At 58.1% G+C, this 19,887-nt stretch overlaps 1 protein-coding gene across 6 annotated transcripts in view; it reads right to left on the bottom strand.

Moving 5' to 3' along the window:
- RNF220 (ring finger protein 220) overlaps positions 1 to 19,887 on the bottom strand; it is a 195,490-nt gene that overhangs the window by 104,759 nt on the left and 70,844 nt on the right. For 4 of the 6 annotated variants that reach the window (XM_067001752.1, XM_067001754.1, XM_067001750.1 and 1 more), the window contains exon 3: positions 11,543 to 11,617. The exons of the other annotated variants lie outside the window; for them this stretch is intronic. In XM_067001752.1, the coding sequence (XP_066857853.1) occupies positions 11,543 to 11,617 (75 nt within the window). The remainder of the gene's footprint in view (positions 1 to 11,542; positions 11,618 to 19,887) is intronic. 6 annotated transcript variants of the gene reach the window in all.

Here is a 19,887-nt window from a genome sequence, read left to right as displayed (position 1 = left end):
TTGGGGGCAGGATTTAGGGCTCCAGCATGTGTGGTTAGGCAGGAGGGAAAAAAAAAACCGTGCACAACTGCTCTGCTGGGGTTGTTCAGACTGCTGGTGCTTCACGCCACGCACTAAGCCTTTGACGGTTACAGGTGAGCAACATGGTTTTTGCCCTGCGTGGCAAACGGATCCTTTTTCCTGCTGGATTTCAGCCCAGGACTCAGCCCTGGGGAAAGCACAGCCCGTGTTTGTGTCGTGGGCTTAGCGTGATGCAGGCAGGTTTCCTGAGACCCAGGCACCTGCAGTGTTAACCCCACCGTGAGAGGGGAAGGGGCAGTGGGCAAGGTGAAGCTGAGATGAGCTGGGGCTGGAAAGCTCCTGCTTGAAGTTGGTTTGGTTGTGGGGCTAATCCAGCTGTGTCCCTGTGCGGTGACAGAGCCTCCCTTAAGACAACCCCTCCCTCAGCCTAGCCCCTATCTCCCCTATCCCTCCCTCTGCAGACCCAGAGAACGAGGGTCAGATATTTATCGCCCTGCACCCAGACGGGTACCCACAGCCAGCATGGGAGCCCCCAGCACGTACAGCACGTCACCTCCAGGTGCTATGGCTGTGCGTGGGCTTTCTTCTCTGGTTTGCACCCAGAACCAGACAGACCATGTCCAGCAAGGACAGGGTGAGATGGTTCCACTGGAGCTGGCCCTGCAGCTCCAGGAGAGATGTCTTTGGTAGGGGAAAACCCGGAGCTGAGCACTGAGTATCCCTGGCCACGGCTGAAAAAAGCCTCTGGAGAAAGTCAAATCTGGATCTGTTCCTCTTACAGAGAGAGCTGTTAACCCTGACATGGGGCAAATCCCCATTCACCCACAGTGTTTGAGGTCCTGGGGTCTGGGGCAGCCCTCAAGCAGGAAGCTCTGCAGATGGAGGGTCCTTCCCCAGGGACAACCCCGGCTCTAATGACCTGCCAGCTCGTTACCAGCAGTGGGAGTCCTGCTCTCACAAAAGGGACTGCAGCGCTTTAGAAGTTTAATGCCACCGATGTGATTTTAGTGCAGAGATGCTGAAAAGAATCTGAAAAGAGCGGCATGAGCCCAGCCGCAGGGATGGGGCTGGGCACCACCTGCCCAATGGGACCACCAGTCTCTCCCTTCCTTTTCCCCTTTCATTCCCTGATCTGCTCTGTCATAACCGGGCAGGAGACCTGCTCTGTGATGGTGGGGACATGGCTGCCTGTCTTGTGGGTGTTGGGGGGCGGTTTATAACTATGCACACATCTGAAATGTAATTGCTGTCAGCTCTCTCCATTCTTGCAGCACGAGGCCTTTAATCTCTCCCACCAGACCCATCGGCCCTGATATTGCAGCTCCAGAAAGGCTGGTTTTATGTACTTTAACCCCGCGACCTTTACAAATCCCATCATTCCAATCAATACGTCTCATTAGCGTTAGGTAAATGTATGGGATGGATGGGGAGCTGTGCTGGGAGGAGCCCGTGGCGGGTGGGGTGGAAAGTGCTGCCGCTGCCCGCTCTTTGGGGACAGCCCAGCCCCAGTGCTGCTGGGGGCACCCTTCCCAAAAGCATCATTCCCCCAAGCACTCTTCCCTCCGGGCACGCGCCTCGGTCCGGCTAACGCAGAGCTGGACAGAGTCCCTGCCAAGCCAGCAGTGGAGTCGAGAGCCCAAGCTGTTAACTGGACCAAGCTGTTGAAGTCATTTTTCCTCTCTCCTTGGGAAGCAGACATATGTTTTACAGCTTTCCACCATGTCGACTAAATGGAAACATGCGGGGCCTGCGGCAGGTGATGGGGAAACAATGCGGGGTGTGCCGGGGGCTGCCTGCGGCTACCGCGGGTGGCAGGACAAAGCCAGGGAGCGGGGCGAAGAAACAAAATCACTGGCACTTCCCACGAAGTGAAAGGCTTAATCCATGCAGAAATGCCAGCTTACACCAGCTGAGGACCTCGCCGACCCATGAGTTCACGGGGCAGTGGTCAGCCAAAGACGCTTCAAAGGATGGGGCTGCCCTCGGGACAGCCATACAACCCAGCTTTCAGCGGGGAGTGGGCTCACCCCTCGATCAGTGCCTCAGCCAGCAGGGCTGTAAATGCAATTACTGCCCATAAAAGCACCCAGCCCTCCTCCGAATCCTGCTCAAACGCTTGACTTGGGCGACCCACTGGCAGCAGCAAGTGGGGCACCCAAGGCTGCTGCTGCTGCAGCACACTCCGGGCAGGGCAGGCTGGGGTGCAAGGGGAGGCGAGGGTCCCCTCCTGCCCTCCCCAGGCAGGGCCACCTTTCCAAGTGGCATCTGGAGCTGGGTTTGGTTTCCGAGCTCTGCTATCCCCATCTGCAGAGCCAGCTCGTTACTGCAACAGCGCTCGGCCCCGCTTCGGGCTCGCCCCAGGAGCGCACACAGCTGAAGCAGGCAGATTAATGCCGAGCACAAAATGAGTTCGCATGCACAGATCTATTCCTGGTAGAGCCTAAAAAGCAAGGGCTAAAAATATATGGGCATGCTCTGCTTTTTCACATTAGTGTTGTTTAATGAAGATGTTTCCGAGAGGTTTAAACTCAAACAGAGCTGGGCCAGATGCACCTCTCCTGGGAGCAGGGGGCAGCCGAATTTGTCTCCTTGCCGGAGGGGATGCACAGAGCTGGGTACATGACAACCCCATGCACGTGGGGCAGTTTGGGCACCCATCCATGTGCTCCCTGCTCCCCCTGCACCGATGCCTGCTTCCTCCGCCCCCCCTGCCCTGTTTGTCAAGGCACTTCAGCCAGGTCTCAGGCTTGTTGACAAGCACTAAACTCCTCAGCGGCAAGAAAACCATTTAAGCACTAAGCCCCCCTTGGCTTTAGCGAGATGGCTGCGCGGCGCGGGATCTTAGCACAGCACCTAGCAGGAGGCAGAGGGAAGGAAACATTAATAAATCCTGCAGCGGGCCAATTTCACTCGACCTGACACGCTGCTCCTCCTGGAATTAACTGGGCAAGCCCCGAGGCACCTCTCCGGAGCGGCACCCCAGCCGCCCGCTCCCCAACACCAAGCTGGGAGCATCCATGAAACCTGCATCCAGAAGGATTGGAAAAACCAGTCCATACGTTCAGAGCCACCCTTTCCAGCAGAACAAGAGCAGGGCTGGATGAAGCTGTGCGAGTCCCCACTGCTGACTTTATCCCTGCCCAGCATGGCACGCCAGAGCCCCACGTAGGCAGCAGGACTGGGGGCAAGGGGCAGCATCCTCCCCACCCAGGGCAGCGAAGGGGGAGAGCCCCTGGGGAGCAGGCAGGGAGTTATCGCATCACCCAGCCGTGCCCCTGGGGGTGTCACGGGAGGGCAGAGCATTGGCCTTGCTGCAGGACCAGGTTTAACCTTCTGGGGCTTGTTGGCTGGAAGGAAGCTCCGTGGAAGAGAGATTGCAGATAGACGGGGAGATTGGTGGGTCTGGAGATGCAGGGGATTGCAGCGGTGTTAGATTTTATCTGTGGCTCTTCACGGCCAGATGACCTTGGGATCCCAATCAACAGTTGTTAATAAAACATAGGGGAAAAGCATGAGGGGTTAGATGCAGAGTACGGCTCTGAGGGAATGGCATTGCAGCTGAGGGCACCGGAGGCTGCTGCTGCCTGCTGTAACACCACTCACAGCACCCAGGGCTGGGAAGGGACAGGGGAGCTGGTTGTGGTCATCACTGGAGAGAGCAAGGGGGTGCTGGAAGAGCTGGGAACCCACCGCAGAGCCACCACCGCCTCCCTGCTGCGCCCCTGTCTCCTCCTCCTCATCCCCGGCTGTGCCAAGATCTGGCCTCGCTCAGCCCACATTTCAGTCCCAGCCATTACAATGACAACGGCGATAAGAGATTCTTATCACAGTGCTCGACATCGATTTGAAGCTGAGCCCCTTTCCCGCTCTCCTCCTCCTCCTCGCGGCTGCGGGCATGCTCGGCAGCTGTTTGAGAGCCAAGCTAAGGGCAGGAGGTTCAGATCTGTCCGGGGCTGGAGAGGTACAAAAAAATGGAGATGTAAAAAAAACTGGAGAGGTACAGAAAGTGCTCACAAGTTTCACTGACGTTAGGGCTGTAGCTAACAGAGATGACCGGTCTCTCACGCTCCCCTTGCAGCCACCACCTCCAGCATTTACAAAAACTCAGTTTATCTCATTGCTGGCCCCTATACATGGCCAGGTACCTGGAGCTGGCCTCTGAAACTCACACCAGCCCAGACTCCCACCTTCCAGCTTCCCTTTTCTCTGCTCTGGGATGGCCAGTGGGGTGCTATGTGCCCGGCAGGGAAGGCTGCCCGCACCAGGGCTGCCCTGGGCACTGAGCACATCCACTCTGGGTGAATGCACCAGTGCACGTGCAAAGGCAGAGCAGGACCTCAGGTGGGGAAACCGAGGCACAGGCAGGCTGCAGGCTCACACAGCAGCACTGCCAAGAGGACCAAGGTGTCCTGATCTGGCTCTGCTTGAGCAAACCTGGCCCCTTTATCGAAACCAGTGAAGCCCCAGCATCTCTGCTGAAAATCCTCCCAGCGCAGCCTCTGGGAACAGCAGACCCAGGAGGTGGTGGCAGGGGAAACACCCGAACAATCGGAGCCTGTGCGGGGATGAAGAAAGGGCGCTCTTGTTGGGGTGAGCCCAGCGTCGCCGGGTGGCACCCCAGGTACCCCAGCTGTGCCAGCACTGCAGCACAACAGAGGCAGAGCTGTTCGGGGCCCAGCCCCGGCACAGGGTGTCACCGCCTGCGTTTGTGAGCGGGGACGTTGTCTCTTTGTCTGCGCTGGTTTCTGCTCTGCTGACCCGCTTTGCTCCCCCTGTCGCGCCATCCATCAGCTCTGGCAGCCCCGTCAATTCCAGGCCCCCGCAATGCCATTCCCCGGGGTGTGTGTGGGGGGGATAAAGCACGATTTTTTTAGGGCGAGGAGCAGCACTTTCCCTCCTGGCAAGTTGCCGGGCTCCCTCCTTCCCTCCTCAGAGCCGTGCTAGGCTCTGCTTTGCCCCAACCTCAGGCCACCGGGCTTTTCCTCCAGCCCACCTCCACCTGCCCAGAGGCAGAGCTGTGCTCCCGGCTGTCCGCGCCGAGGAGGGTCCCTGCAGCATCCCCGGCCAGATGTGCTCTGCCGGCCTGCCCCGAGGCCCCTGCTATTACCGGCAGCAGGCAGGCGGTGGCAGCCTGCCCCGCAGGCAGCGGGCAGGGCTGGGGGTGCTGCCAGGCTGGCAGGTGCTGCGGGGCACCCAAGGGACCTCAGGTCGCCTTCTCCGCAGCCCTTCCCGCTGCTTCTGGGGGCAGGTGGGCGCTGTGGGCACCGGTGACGCCGGTGGCTCACCCCCAGCCATGCGCACGGCTGGGTCTCCCCAGGCTTGCTGACATAGCTGGGCGATAGGGAAAAGTGGGATTTGGGGACAGCCTTCATCCCCTGCTCCCCGTCACGGCCATGCTGCGCCCCACAGGGCTGGATGTCCCCCCTGCTGCCCCCCAGCATTGCAGACCTGGGACAGGGAGCCCAGAAGTGATGGGGCTTTGTCCCCTACTCCCACCTCAGCAGCAGAAACATCTGCCTCCCCTCCTCAACCCATGCGCAGCTTTTAATAGTCCTGAAAATTCACAAGAAAACAGGGGCATTAAATGTTAATTATATCTATTTGGATTCAAAAAATTTTATTACTCGAGTTAACGATAGCTGGAGTCATAAAGAAAAGCGCAGAGCGATGGACGCTGCCTCTCCACGGGGCTGAGCACCCGCGGCCACCCCGTGCCATCGGCCACGCGAGGACCAGTGGTGACAAATGGCTCTGGGACGTAGAGGGGCCGGATCCTGCCCTGGGACCGGTGCTGGGGGCAGGGACCGTGCTGGCGGGGTGGCCACGCTGGCTCTCGGGGCGCGTGGTCGGTCCTCGTGTAGGCGCTGCGCTGGCGGGACTCGGCCTGCCCCAGCCCGCGGGCTTCTAATTTACTGCTTTCCTTTTACCGTAAAACTGAAAGGGGAAGGTGCACCCTTTAATCACTGCCTCCGGGGCCCCGCCTGAAACCACACAGCGACCGAGCGAAGGCTAGGAGTTAATGCTCCTTCCGACACCTTTTTATGATTCATGGGCCTGACCTTGAGCCATAAACCGCTCAACCTCCCCGACACACTGGCAGTATTTACAGCCTGCAGGGGCCGGTACGCGCAGGCACGGACACAGACGTGGGACAGGCTCAGGTACGTGGCCGGGGATGCCACAGGTACCCGGCCCCGCCAGGGACACCCTGCGATAGGGATGGCCGTGCAGGTGGGAGGCCACGGAGGGATGCTAACGCAGCAGGCGGAGATGGAGACATGCATTTTGTACCTATGCACACGTTGCACTTAGGAAGATGTTTATGCATGGACAAACATGCACGGATAAACACGCCGAGATGCCCTCCCGGGGGAGCACACGTAGCAAGCACGTTTGGGGGGGCACGACTGCATGCAGAGAGGTGCACAGCCATGTGTCTGATGGCCCCCGAGCACCGGACCAAGGCAGGGGGCTTTTGGCACCAGACCAAGGCAGGGGGCTTTTGGCACCAGACCAAGGCAGGGGGCTTTTTGTTTTCTGCAGCAGGACAAGGGGACGAGCGATGCAGCCCACGGGGAAGGGACCAGGTGGAGCAGGGGGCTGCTGACACCCAAACCACCTCGGTGGCACTGCAGAGGCGTGAGCAGGGCTGGGCATCCCACCTGGGCATCCCAGGCAGCCCCAGGTCCCGCTGCACCAGTGAGACCAGTGAAAAGCCTCCACTGGTTCGAACTGGAGCAGGTTGAGGTCTAATGGTTAAAGCAAAGGGTTGAGAGGCTCTGCGTGCAGCCACTTGGGGTCGGCTCGGACCAGCCCGCTCCTTGCTTTCTGCCTCAGTTTCCCCACTGCCGCAGTGGGAGAGCTAATCCTGACCCATCCTGTTTGCACGGAGTCGGGAGGCCGAGCTCGTTAATGTTTGCAAAGTGGGTTTGGCTCCAGTGATAGAGCTAGCCAGAAATGTGAAGGTCATTATTATTAGCAGGATTAACGCGATTTAACCCAGCAGTGAGGGGGTACAGGTGAGCGCAGCAGCTGTGCTGTGCTCAGCAACAAATTGCACGCACACGCAACCTCAAAATAATGACAAGTACAATAAAAACAGTGAGAGATAATGACGAATAGTATGATCATATATCACTTTAGAAACTTTAGGGAGGACTAGAAGGTCACCATGCTGCCCTCTAATCCTTCCACCCCCAAAATACCCCCAAAATACACTCCCTAAAGGCAGCAGGAACTGAGCTTTGCTGTTCCTGGGAACATCCAAATCCCATACGGGCTTGTCAGTGCCCGCTCTGCACATGCACAAATCTCCTGGTACAGGCCCATGTGCATCACTTGCCACCACGGAGGTGCTGCCACACAGCCTCTGGGCAGATCCTCGCCAGGCAGCCTCCCTCTTCATCCTCCTCCTCATCCTCCTCTGCTCCGCATTGGCATTGGGCAACTTTTCTGGGACAGGAACATCCCTCTTTTTCTGACTTTACTGCTTGCCTTTTTTTTTTTTTTTTGCTAGTTACAAAGTAAAAGAGGGAAAAACCACGCTTATCTCAGAAAGCAGAGTTCAGGAAAAAGCTACTGGTCTTTTGGACTCAGCAAGTCCCCATTGGTAGCCTCGCTTGTCACTGGGAATTTATCAGCCAAGCACAGATCTGGTATAATGCGCCATATAACTAGTGCATAAACAAACTTCAGCATGATAAATGCGCTGCTTTGAAGCCATAAAGTTATTAGCTGGTGGCTGTTAGCTACTGCTTAGCGTGGGGCACGCTCCTGCCGTTAACCCCTCGCCGCCCCCTCGGCGCCCATCGCCGTGGGGGGACCTCGGGAGCGGAGCCCGGGGCACGTCCCCGCGTGGGACGACGGCAGCCGAGCCCCGGGCTGCGCAGGGGGGACCCTGCAGGCACTGCTGGCTGCGCAGTGCTTATCAGTGCCCTTTGCACCCACCGCGAGGAAAGGGCTGGAGCCTGCAGGAGGGAGATGTTGGCCAGGAGCGGGGCTCTGAAGGATGACACCCCGGTGTTTGAGACCCGCGGCGGCTCCTCTCCTCCCCTCTGCCCCCCGGGAGGCAAGCACAGAGGGTGGTGTGCATCCCCATGGCACAGAGCCTCTGGGATACACTGGTTTCAGAGATGGGCTCAGGCAGGGCCGGAGGAAGGAGGTCATCCCTCCACTGCTCAGGACATTTTTTTAGATGAAGTGCTGAAGCAAAAGCCCTAATTTTTTATTTTTTTTTTTTCCGGTAGCAGCGAAGCAGCGAGCACTGGCAAGGTGTTTAGAGTTCCCTCTGCTGCCTGCAGCGCACGGCTGCCGCCTGCTCCCATCAGCGCAGCCTCACCGGAGGCTCCTGGGTGCTGGAGAAGCCCCACAGCCACCAGCAGCTCAGTGGCACATGGCCAACCCCACAGCATCAGCAGAGCCAGCCACCAGCATGACACCTGGAAAGCATCCTCCACCCCGTGGGGCCAAGGGGATGCTCCCACCAAGGTCCCTGGTCACCTCCTGCCCCTGTCGTCCGGGCGTGCTGGGGGTGGTGGGAGGTCTCCAGTGCTCGCCGTGCAGCAGTGGGGGGGGATGCAGGGGGCCGGGGGCTGGCTCCCATCCCTCTCCCCAAACATTTGGCCCTGCGAGGAGGCAGGAGACGTCTCAGCAGGGCCAGCTGGGGGGCAGCGGGACTCGGAGCTGTCTCAGCGCCTGTTCCTCATTAGAAGCCCGGTGTTGAAGAAACTCATAATTAGAGCCCTGAGTATTAATTAATCTCCGTGACCCTCCTCTCATTCTCCTTCCCCTGCTCCCGCGGCTCAGGAGGTCAGCCTGGATTATTAACACGTGCAAGTGCAGGATGGCGAGCTCGCTGCGCGGGTCGGCAGCGATGTAGGGCCCGGACCCCGGGGCCCGTCCCCGTGTTCAGAGCAGCCACGGGCACCTCATCCCTCTCCGTTCGGTGCTGGCGGCAGCACAGCATCCCTCCCCTGCTCCTCTCCTCCGCCGCCAGGCTCGGCTGGGGACACATTCAGCACCCTGGGGACAGTGCCAGATTGGGCGCAGAAATGTCCCACAGTGAGCAGAGCTGGTGGTATGCTAAATTGGAAAAGCATCCCATCTGTCTCGGGTCTTTAAGACCTCGGCACTAAGGAGGCAGCCCTGGGACACGGAGACCCTTTTGGCACCATGGTGGCCACGTCCCACAGCCCCTCTCCTCCCCTGCTTGCCCGCTCAGGCTCAGCCACCTGGGGCAAGGACACAGCTCCCGGCAGCCCCACGCTCCCTGCGAGGCACAGCCCAAGGACCGATGGGCTCCGGAGAGCTGCCACGGAGCACCAAAACAAGATATAAAATAAATCCAAACTTTTCTGACACCCTGGTAACCACCAACTGCTTCCCTGATCTGATTTTTCCCCTTTTCTGCTGGAGCAATAAAAAGGGGAAAATCAACATCCAAATGATCTTGTTTATGGCGACTAAATAAGCTGCATGTGCTTAATCCGTTAGAGTTTAATGAATTTACGACTTGCTTTGGAATTTGACAAGGGCTGTAAAAGAGTAATTAACATTTATCAGTGTGTTTTTTACACACACCCCGCCCTCCTCCCGTCTCCCTTCCTCCTCCCTCTGCCTGTCGCGGAGCAGCACTGGGTATCGGGGGGAATATAAAAGCGATCAATTAATTCTTAATAATCTCGGGGAAAGATTGTAGAGTCGCAGTATGAACTCAGGGAGTGTCAATAAACGTGCCAAAGGTTGGCCCCCTCCCCGGCGCTGCGGAGGAATGTGGGCGGCCGGGGAGGGGACGGGGCTGTGGGGACGGGTGGTGCTTGGTGGAGGGGCCCTGCACCCCCTTTCCTTCTCCTCAGGCCCTGCTGGCATCCAGAGCGACCCTTGGTCACCTCGCCCGGGTGGCCAGGCTGCCCCTGGGGCAGGAGTAGAGCAAGAGAGGGGCTGGTGGCATAGGGGGGGTCTCAGTGATGATCCCCATCTGATGCAGCAGTGGTGGCGATTCGGAAACGCAATCCCATTACAGCTCCGTCCTGCTAAACCTGAGCCTGAAGGACCCCAAATCCTCACCACAACCCCAATGCGGTCACACTGACCATGCACGTAGATGGGCAGCGCAGCCATGGGTGCAGGCGTCTGCACCACCCCGCTGTCACTTGGCACAGGATGTCAGCACAGACATGAGCTGGAGCTTCCCGAGCCCCCAGATTGCCACCCGATGTTCTTACCCCTCCTTGGCACCGAGCCGTGGGGCTGCGGAGTGGGGCATGCGTGTGCCCGGTGTGTGAGGGTGCGGGGAGCCTGCCCGTCTGGGCATCCTCACAGAAACAGTGGGGTCAGGGCTCCCAGGGGCAGCAGGCTCCCTGGAGGAGGCGGGGAAGCATCTGGCTGTGGGGCAGAGGGTCCCGGAGACCCACAAACAAAAGCTCAGGATGATAAATCCACCGAGGCTTGAGACTGTCCGGGCATCGGCTCTGGACAGAAACAAATTCTCCCTGTCGAACGTAATGGCCCCAAAATAAGCAATGAGGCGGGGAAGGAGAGGGCTGGACCCAGGGGGTCTGGAAAATCTCCTCCCAGCCCCATGGCGAGGACGTGGGAGGGGACGAGCACTGGGCACGCACCCGTGGGGCAGACGGGAGCGCTGGGATTTCTCACCAGGTTGCTCAACCCAGACGTAGCTGGATGGGTGCAGGAAAGAGACGTGGAAAGTAACGGGATGGGCTCGCCTTCATTCCACGTGAACCCTCTCGTCCCCTGCAGGGGCTACAGGGTGAGGGCAGGGAGCAGAGCTGGGGGGGCACAAGGCTGATCCGGCCCCACGTGCAGGATGAGGAGGCGACGGAGAGGCTGCAGCAGGGCCAAACACCCAGAGAGCATCAACCCCGCAGCGAGGGTCCCCAGCCTCAGGCATGCTTGTGGGGACTGCGCAGAGGGATTTGAGGCCACCGGGGCCGGGGTCCCGTGGCTGTGGGATTTGTCACGGTGTCTCCAGAGCTGGCCGGGAGTGGCTCGGGGCAGGCATCCCATCCAGGCAGATGGAGGGGGGAGCTGGGAGGCGGCACCCCACAGGGAATTAGGGGGTGCCACAGCCGGCAAGGCTGGGCACTGGGGGGGTCTGCACCCTCGGGACAGGGGCTGGGGATGCGGGTGGCCGGGCCACGCAATTCCCTGGCTGTGGGAGCACTGGGGGCACGCATGGCACAGGGGGCACAAGGGGGTGGCAGGAGATGCCAAGGCCCCCTAAGTGTGCTGCCCAGGGTCTGACACCCGCAAGCAGTGGCGCTAAAGATGATTTTAGGTCACGATTATAAGAAATCTATTGATCTCTTGGACTCGGTAATGACAGATCAACCATTTTAATAAAACACCTATTAGTCATGCATTAACCTGCCTCGGCTATTCGGACATTCAGTACCGAATTGACGAGGGCAGTGGGATTTCTCAGAATCTTTTTGGGGAGGGAAGGGGGGAAAATGTTTCTTTAGGACACAACAACAACAAGAAGAAAATAATGCAAACTTACAGAGGGGGAGAGTTAAAATCATACGATGAGTGGCAGTTGCAGACGCCTGGGGCCCTCTTTGGTTGTCGCTTCTATCTGGCAATCAATTGACAAGAAATTGGGATTATGAAATATTACGTCTGTGATCAGAGGAGGCGGGCTTCCTTCCCCAACCTGAGGGCAAGCCTCCACTCCCCACTGGGACAAACCACGGAGATCATCAGCGATTTGGCCTCCGGCAGGTTTTTAGGATGAGCACGGCCATCATCCCCACAAGTCTTTCTGACTGACTCTGAGCAAGGCTGCGATGCCCTAAAGATGGATCTAGATGCCCGTGACTTTTTATGAGAGCGAGACTTTGCACCTGGGAGCACGGCATCCACAGGGCAGGGGAGAGACGGGGAAAAGGGAAAGGGAAGCATGGAGCGGGAGCACAAGTGGCTCATGTCAGTGAGGATGGGATGGGATGGGATGGGATGGGATGGGATGGGATGGGGAAGGATGGGATCGGATGGGGAAGGATGGGATCGGATGGGATGGGGATGGGGATGGGATGGGATGGGATGGGATGGGATGGGATGGGATGGGATGGGATGGGATGGGATGGGATGGGATGGGAGGGGAGGGGATGGGATGGGAGCGGATGGGATGGGGATGGGGGGATGGGATGGGGGATGGGATGGGATGGGATGGGAGGGGAGGGGAGGGGAGGGGAGGGGATGGGATGGAGATGGGGGGGATGGGATGGGATTGGGGGGGAGGGGATGGGATGGGATGGGATGGGATGGGGAAGGATGGGATGGGGGGTGGGGATGGGGATGGGATGGGATGGGATGGGATGGGATGGGAGGGGAGGGGAGGGGAGGGGAGGGGAGGGGAGGGGAGGGGAGGGGGGGAGGGGAGGGGAGGGGAGGGGAGGGGAGGGGAGGGGAGGGGAGGGGATGGGATGGGAGCGGATGGGAGGGGATGGGATGGGAGCGGATTGGGTGGGGAGGGGATGGGAGGGGATGGGAGGGGATGGGAGGGGATGGAGATGGGGATGGAAATGGGGATGGGATGGGATGGGATGGGATGGGATGGGATGGGATGGGATGGGATGGGATGGGATGGGATGGGATGGGATGGGACGGGATGGGACGGGACGGGACGGTCCCGCTCACAGACAGGAGCAGGAGGTGCCATGTGCGTGCGGTGGGGCACAGCCCCCCCGGGGGCCTCTGGTGTAAGTGCTGGGGAGGGGGCAGGCGCCATTTCCTCCTGCTCAAGCCGTTGCAGCCTCAGAAACCACCAAGTCCCCGTTGCGTTGGGAGCTGCCCGGAGCTTCCTGCAGGTGCCGCGCGCTCATGAATCACACCTTGTCACCGGGCTGCCCAACGGCTTGGGCCGCCGCCACCCCCGGCCCCCAGCCCGGCCAGGCAAGGGTTAAGCGGGCATAAATCACCCTGTTTGAGAGACGTTTCAAAGCCTCTTCCAAATATTATAAAAAATGTCTTTAATCATCTAATAGCGCGAACTCGGCTGGTGATGGATGGAGAGAAGTCGCCTCTCTCCTCCTGATCCTAACAGATGAGGCTGAGGAGCTGCTGCTGGGGGGGGGGGGGGAAGTTGGGGAGGGGGCTGGGGGAAGAGAAGGACATTTCTCAACCTCCCACCAGAGCAGTTATAAATATGAGGTCATACAGCAAGAGATGATAACGCATTAAAGGCTCTTGAGATATTAGTCTGTCAGCCTCGTTAGACACAGCCTATTTGGGGCTGACTGCATAATTAGAGGCTGGGGTACCCATAACTCACTGGTGTTTATACGGTGGAAGGGGCTACGCTCACCATCACCCTCAGCACTCGGAAAAGTCATCTTCAGCAGGCATCAAACCCTACTCCCTGATGCAAAAATAATGCAAATCCTCCTCTTTCTGGAAAAAAAACAAAACACCCTTGCTCCTGCCCTCATCCCCTGCCCTGCCCCAGCCTCTGCTCTCCCCGCACCCACCCTCGTGCCTCCCCTCTGCTGCGGGTGGGAAACTGACCCATGGGGGAGACAGAGTGGCCCGAGGCCGCTTGTGGCCGAGGAGAGAAGTCCTCAATGCCAGTCCCCCTGCCCTCCCCATGGGACGTCTCGCTGGGAGGTGTCACTGGGCACCTCCAGGCTCGCCCTTCCTGGGTCTGCAGGGAGCTGGAAGCAGCCTGGGGGGTGGGTGTGCTTGGGCAAAGGGGGTCCTGGGGAAGGAGCCGGGCTTTCCTGGTCTCCTCTGCTTTCTCTTCTTGGTTCTGCCTAGCTGGTGGTGAGCACCGACCCAGAAGGGCACTTCCCAAACCCGCCCGGCTGAAAATTGAACAAGTGAAACAGGGAAGGGGAACGTTTCCCTTCTGCAACCGTGCGGAGCGAGGGCACCGCAAGAGCCGGCTCCTGCTCTAACGGGAACAGAGATGGGGCAGGGGGAGGCAGCAGAAAGCCAGCCCGAGCCTTGTGCACCCAAAACTGACCAGAGGAGCTGGTTTGCACGTCCTGAGCCTTCCCACGGGCAGGGACGTGAGCACGAGCAAGCAGAGCCCTCGCTCTGCAGCTGCAGGGGCTGCCCTGCCTCGTCCCCTCGTCCTGCTCGCCCACCGCAGCCGGCGAGGGGCAAGGGGTCCGCAGAGGCGGGGGCAACCCCATGGCTTCCCGGGCTGAGGCAGGATAATGAATCCTGATGGGGGAAGTGACCTTTTCCAAATGCCACATGTCATTGGATTTTATATCACACCAGGACAATGTGCCATGGGTATTAAAATCGTTTTTCCAATAGGAGTGTGTGTGTGTGTATGTGTGTGTCAGGGAGAGATGTGAGAAAAATAAAATTAAGATGTGAAAATTAGGCTGCCTCTAAACATGGCCTTTAGAGAAGACTTTGGTCCTGGCAGAGCAGCGCTGACAGAGCTATCCGTGCCCTTTGCTCCTCAGATCACGGGTGATTTTGTCAGGGAAATAAGGCCTGTCCAAAACCCACGACAGAACTAGGGAAAGCGCTTGGGAGCCCTGATCTCTGTTTCTCAAGTCCTGCAGAGACATTCAGCTCCTCCGCAGAGGAGGACGCCTCCAGAGCTGCTCTGCCCCACGTACAAATGCTCCCAGACACCCGTGGGTGTCAGCCTGGGCTGTGCACGCACAGAAAGTAAAATTTACATGACTGCCACAGCCAAGCTGCGTGGTCCCAGCGGGGCTGCAAAGCAGTGACCCTGGGGCCAGCGTCTGCAGGCTGTCCGAGCACACAGGTACGGGGCACAGCAATGCCACGATATGGTCCCGCGTGGAAACACAAAGCAAAAAAAAATTGAGGGAACAGGCTGGGAGAACTGCAGCCTGTTCCCTCAATCTGCAGGGCAATTGTCCGGCTGAAACAACAACGCTGGGACAAAAAAAAAAAAAAAAAAGGGACAAGCTGTGTTTGTTTATTCAGCTTCTTTCCCCCCTTCTCCTTTCGACAATGCCCTGACACTGTGTCCTGCTGCGCTGGAGCTGCAGCCCCAACGGACTAAATTTATCCCAGCTGGAGCCCTGTTTACAAGCCTTGTCCTGTTTGCAGCGTGGCCCATCCTGCCCTTCCCTGGGCCGACAGCCCAGGCTTCACCTTCCCTGGTCTCTGCCCCTTCAGCCCTGGAAATTTCCCCCCCCTGTGCTGGCAGAGGGGGCAGCTCGTGGCCCCCTGCCCGTCGTGGGCTCCCCGGGCTGCTGCTTGCCCAGCGTGGCTCAGTGGTGGCCAAGGCTCGTGCCACCCAGGAAAATGCTGGCTGCAAGCTCGGCAGGGAGGGTGCTGAGCACCCCAGGAGCAACGTGCCGGGGATGAGCAGGCTCCACCAGTAAAACCTCGATGGCGCTGTGCATCCCTTTGCAACCATGCGGGGTGCTCTGCTCCATGGGGAACAGCGGGCCTGGGCTGTCGCACACGTGTCCCTGTCCCCCCGTGGGCTCACACGGGTTGGGAAGACAGAGCTCAGCCCCGAGGTGACCAACCTACAGCTTTGGGTCCCGTCTCTGGCCTCCTGCAGGACTCCTCCTGCAGTCCCAGGCTGCCTCACCCCCAGGAGGTGCCTTCAGCAGGGCTCAGTTGGCAACATCCGGGCTCTTATTTGCTGTTTAATGAGTTCCAGATAATGAATCCCAGGGCATGAAAGCTTTTTGTTAACCCTTTGGCTCGCCGTCAGGATTTGCCAGCAGTCTGCAGGGATCTGAAGTCATAAGAGCAGTTTGGGGGTGACTGCAGGTGCTCACCTACGGACGAGCTCACACCGGGCAAGAGCAATGCCCACGGGGTATCCTACTGGGCCCAGTAGTGAATTCGACCCTAAAGGCTTGTCCAGACGAAGCACTGCTCCTGAGAAACCCCCCACGCTGGGCATTTCTTATTCCAGGGAGAAGACCTCGGTCATGCCCACCAGACCCGCTCCCTGAAATACAAACGGAGCTTTTGGGGAATACTTTTCCAGCCTGAAAACCACCAACGCCCTGCGCTCCCCCTGACTTGCCAGCGCAGGCAGGGCGTTACGGGAAGGGCTGGTGGAGCAGCACCCAGCACACACACGGCAGCGTGCTCCTCACACGTGGGGCTCCCCATCTCCGGAAGAAGATCCGCTAGTCAGGAAGTCACGGCCCTGATTACTTTGTCTTCCACGTTTAAGAACATCCCTAACTGCTCCTTGGATAGCTCAATTAGTAAAGTGAATATATTATATAAAGTCTAAAAGATTAAACTATCATAGGCAGCCCATAATTTCATGAAGAAGTCAGGGGAGCATATCCCTCTTATTAACTCTATAACAAATGTGATGAAAATGTTCAAATAGAATGTTAATGCAATGTTACGTGTAATTTTCCCAGGCGATTTTCTGCTGAAATATTTCTTTATTAATAGTAATTGAGGGTATAAATTATGAATGAGGCGATTTTCTCCTTTCACTGGGAAAGACGTACTAATGGCAATAATTCTTTATAATAATTTTTTTGGGGGGAGAGCGCGGAGGGAGCTGGGGTGAGGGGTTTAAAGAAAAAAAAAATCTTTAAAGGGATTGCAAAATATATAGACTAGCAGTGCATGTTTTATGGCAGGGCGCTGTATTTTATATCCATGTGCTGGGCACCAGCCCCGCGCGGGGCTGCGCTGAGTGCGCACCGCAATTTCCTTGCGCCTTCTCCATCCTGCAGATGTCTAAAGGCTCGCTGCGGGCCAGGGGCATGTGGAAGCCCTGGGTCTGCAAATGCTGGACTCTTCCAGCCTCATGTTTTGCAGGAGAGGAGCAGCAGTGGCAGCACAAGCTCCGGGCACTTTGGGTTAGCGGCCGGGACACGCGCGCGGACAGGCAGTGCTGAGCCGCGCAGCTGCTCGCCGGGAAACAAAAAGTCCTTTCTGCGATGCCAGAATGAAAGAGGCGTTTTACAAGGGTTTTCAGAGCTTGCTCTCCTTGAGGGCTGTATGGTTTTTGACAAGCCAAACGACTTCAAAATTTTTCCGCGCGGTTAGGAAATAATGCTGGTTGGAGGGTGTTTCTTAGCCCCTTCTCTCTGCGCGCATCTCTCTTTATAAATGTAAAGGGGAAAGAAAAGATGATATCCCTAAAATATCCACTGCACTCTGATTAGCTGAAAAAAGCTCTGAACGGCATAAAACTTTTAGACCAAAGAATTCACTTTTCCCCCTATTTTATTAACTTCTCCCAGGAAGTGCTGCCACATTCAAAACAAGATCTACTCTATGAGTGCAAGGAGAGAAGCAGATGCTCCCAACGCTCTGCTGTACAGACTAAAGAGCAGCCCGTGAGATGCTTAACCCAGCTCCTCTAGGGGCAGGCGACCTGGTCAGCCAGCCAGCGGTGACAGGGAACAGCTCTAGGACAAAGTGCCCGCGACACAGCCCTGGAGCTGTGTGTTATGGGGCACAAAGTGGTCTGGATGCGTTTCTCAGCATCGCCACGGCTCCTCAACACCTCAAAAGCCGGGGAGGGGATTGCTTTGCTCTTCCCCATGGGACATCCCTCATATTCACCTCACCAAGCGTCCCCCCAGGCGCTGCCCTGCCCTGGCTGTCCCTGGCCCCTCCGCTGGGCTGGAAGCCTCCCCGCAGCAAGGATGTGCTGTCCCCATCTCCGTCCTCCCGCAGGCACCGCTCCCAGGCGCTGCCGGAGGCTCTGCCCGCACGGGGAGGCTGCGGCGAGGCCGACAAAATCAGCGTGATCCGTCACCGACCCTCCTCAAAATTAGGTTAATAATTTATGATGTTAAATGGGACAGTTAATAGCTGGGCCAGATGATTCCTCAGCTAATCTACAGCACGGGCTGAGCTGCAACGAGTCCTCTGAGAGTTCATTACACTCCCCAGCCCTCAGCGCTCGCGCTTTTGGCTCCACTGATGCCTACGGGAGGCTGTGGCTGGTGCCGCTGGCAACACGCCTAAGACTTGCCCCTCATCAATTAGGAGAAATAAGGAAATCGACAGGAAAATTAATTTCCAAAGAGACAATGCCTATGACACCTGCACTGCCCTCGGAAAGCTGGGGGGTTAGCTGAAGCCTTGGGAGGCGACTGCATCTGCTGTCTCTCTGGGCGAGCTCAGGCTGTTTTCCTCGGGGCTGGGAGGGCAGGAGGGGATGTCAGCCACTGGGCAGGGGGTGCTCGTGCTCCTGGGTCAGCCCCAGGCAGGCACCAGCCACATTTAGGAGATGTAACAGCAGAGCCTGCTGCTTAAAGCTTCCCCCCCCCGCATGACAGAGCTCACCAGCAGCAAGGATTTGCACCTTGACTATGCACATTCCCAAAGAAATCTTGGAGTTAAAGCGTCAGGATGAGAAGGTCCAGCAGGTCTTTTACCTAGAGGACATCCAGGCTTTCCATCCCTATCGAGTGCAAACAGACCAGCTGAGGTCTATGGCACCCGGAGGCAACAAAGCCCCTCTGGCACCGCTGGTCCCACCTCTCCTCGCCTCCCCGGAGGGATCTCACTGTGGGGTGCTGCCCGGCAGCGCCAGCCCGAGGAAGCCTGGAGGAGCATGCCAGGGCTCTGCTCTGCAGAAGAAAGAGTGAAGGGCACCCTGGCAGCCCTTCTCTGTGTTACAAGGCACAGAAAGTCCATGCGACCGACCAAACCTCAGCAGCAATGTCAGCCTACGGGGTGTCCGTGCCCTGCCCTTCATGGGGCAGCAGGCAGACCCCTTGGGCTACCACAGCGACTGGCCAGGCGACCAAGCAAAGGGACCCACGGCCAGATGTGCGCTGATGGCTCGTGCAGATGTTGGCCCCGCAGAGCGCCTGGTCAGTATTATTTCCCCTTCTCCCTTCCACATTCCTGCTCTTGCCAAATTCAAACCATGCGCAGCGCCGGGGGATTACCTGCAATTACAGCTTTCACACGTCGGGCACAGCTGGGGAGGGGGCGGCGTGGGACGAGGTGTAAGGGCATCCATATGGTGGGCTCCTGCTGCCAGTCCCCTGCCTGCAGTCTCACCCCCCCTCCAAATCCCCCTCCCAGGCAGGGACACGTGGGGGCAGAGGGGACCCCCAGCTCTTTTCCTTCCAGCTTCTGCCTGAGCACGTAGAGGAGAAATGACAATTAGGGGGACAACAAATGAAGCTGCCGGCCCCTGGGGGGGGACATGTGCGGTAACTTGAGGCTGGAGCGGAAATAGCTCTGGTCGACCCACTTAGAAAATCATCATTACTGCAGGATTTATGGCTGACATGAGCTTGTCTGATAGATATGACTATTTAAAGGCAGCCAAAGCCTCCATTTATAACAATGCGAGAGAGGGGGGCGGAGGGAGCTGGGGCAGGTTTGAAGATCAAAGGGGCACCTGGAAAGGAAAGGGGACCTGCAGGGACAAAGGGACGGTGGCTTCAGCTCGAGGCAGGGCTGGTGCGGAGGGGGCTGTGCCCATGGGGGGAGCAGCGAGCACCCCAACACTGCAGCATCGCCCAGCCGCAGCTCAGATTCTGCTTTTGGAGCTGCCAAACTGCCCCTGCCCGGGTCCAGGCTGTCCCCAGCCCCAACGCCCAGGTGAGAGGCACTGCAGGCAGTGCACGGACAGCGGTGCCTGCTCGGGATGCTGCGCTATTCACCGGGATACCTTCAACTAGATGTAAAGAGGAAAAAAATCGGTGAGGCTGGGAGAGGTAAACAGCAATGGCAGGTTTGGAGGACAACAACCAAATGCTTGCAAAGTTTTGATTTTGATTTTTTTTTAAATGTAAAGGACAGAAAATGACCTCTGGGAATGATGCTGGGCCATTGCTGTGCGGTCCCTCAGGGCATTGGGCAGCTTGTCCCAACAGTGAAGCCAGTCAGAAGTCCTACGTGCGAGTTCCTCGGGCCTGCCCGTCCCTCACCGATGAACTTTCAGTT

This window comes from Anser cygnoides, chromosome 8 (assembly GCF_040182565.1).
Source record: "Anser cygnoides isolate HZ-2024a breed goose chromosome 8, Taihu_goose_T2T_genome, whole genome shotgun sequence".
NCBI classification, from domain to species: Eukaryota; Metazoa; Chordata; class Aves; order Anseriformes; family Anatidae; genus Anser; species Anser cygnoides.
Note: the sequence above shows the minus strand (reverse complement) of the source record. Positions and strands in the feature narration are given on the sequence as shown.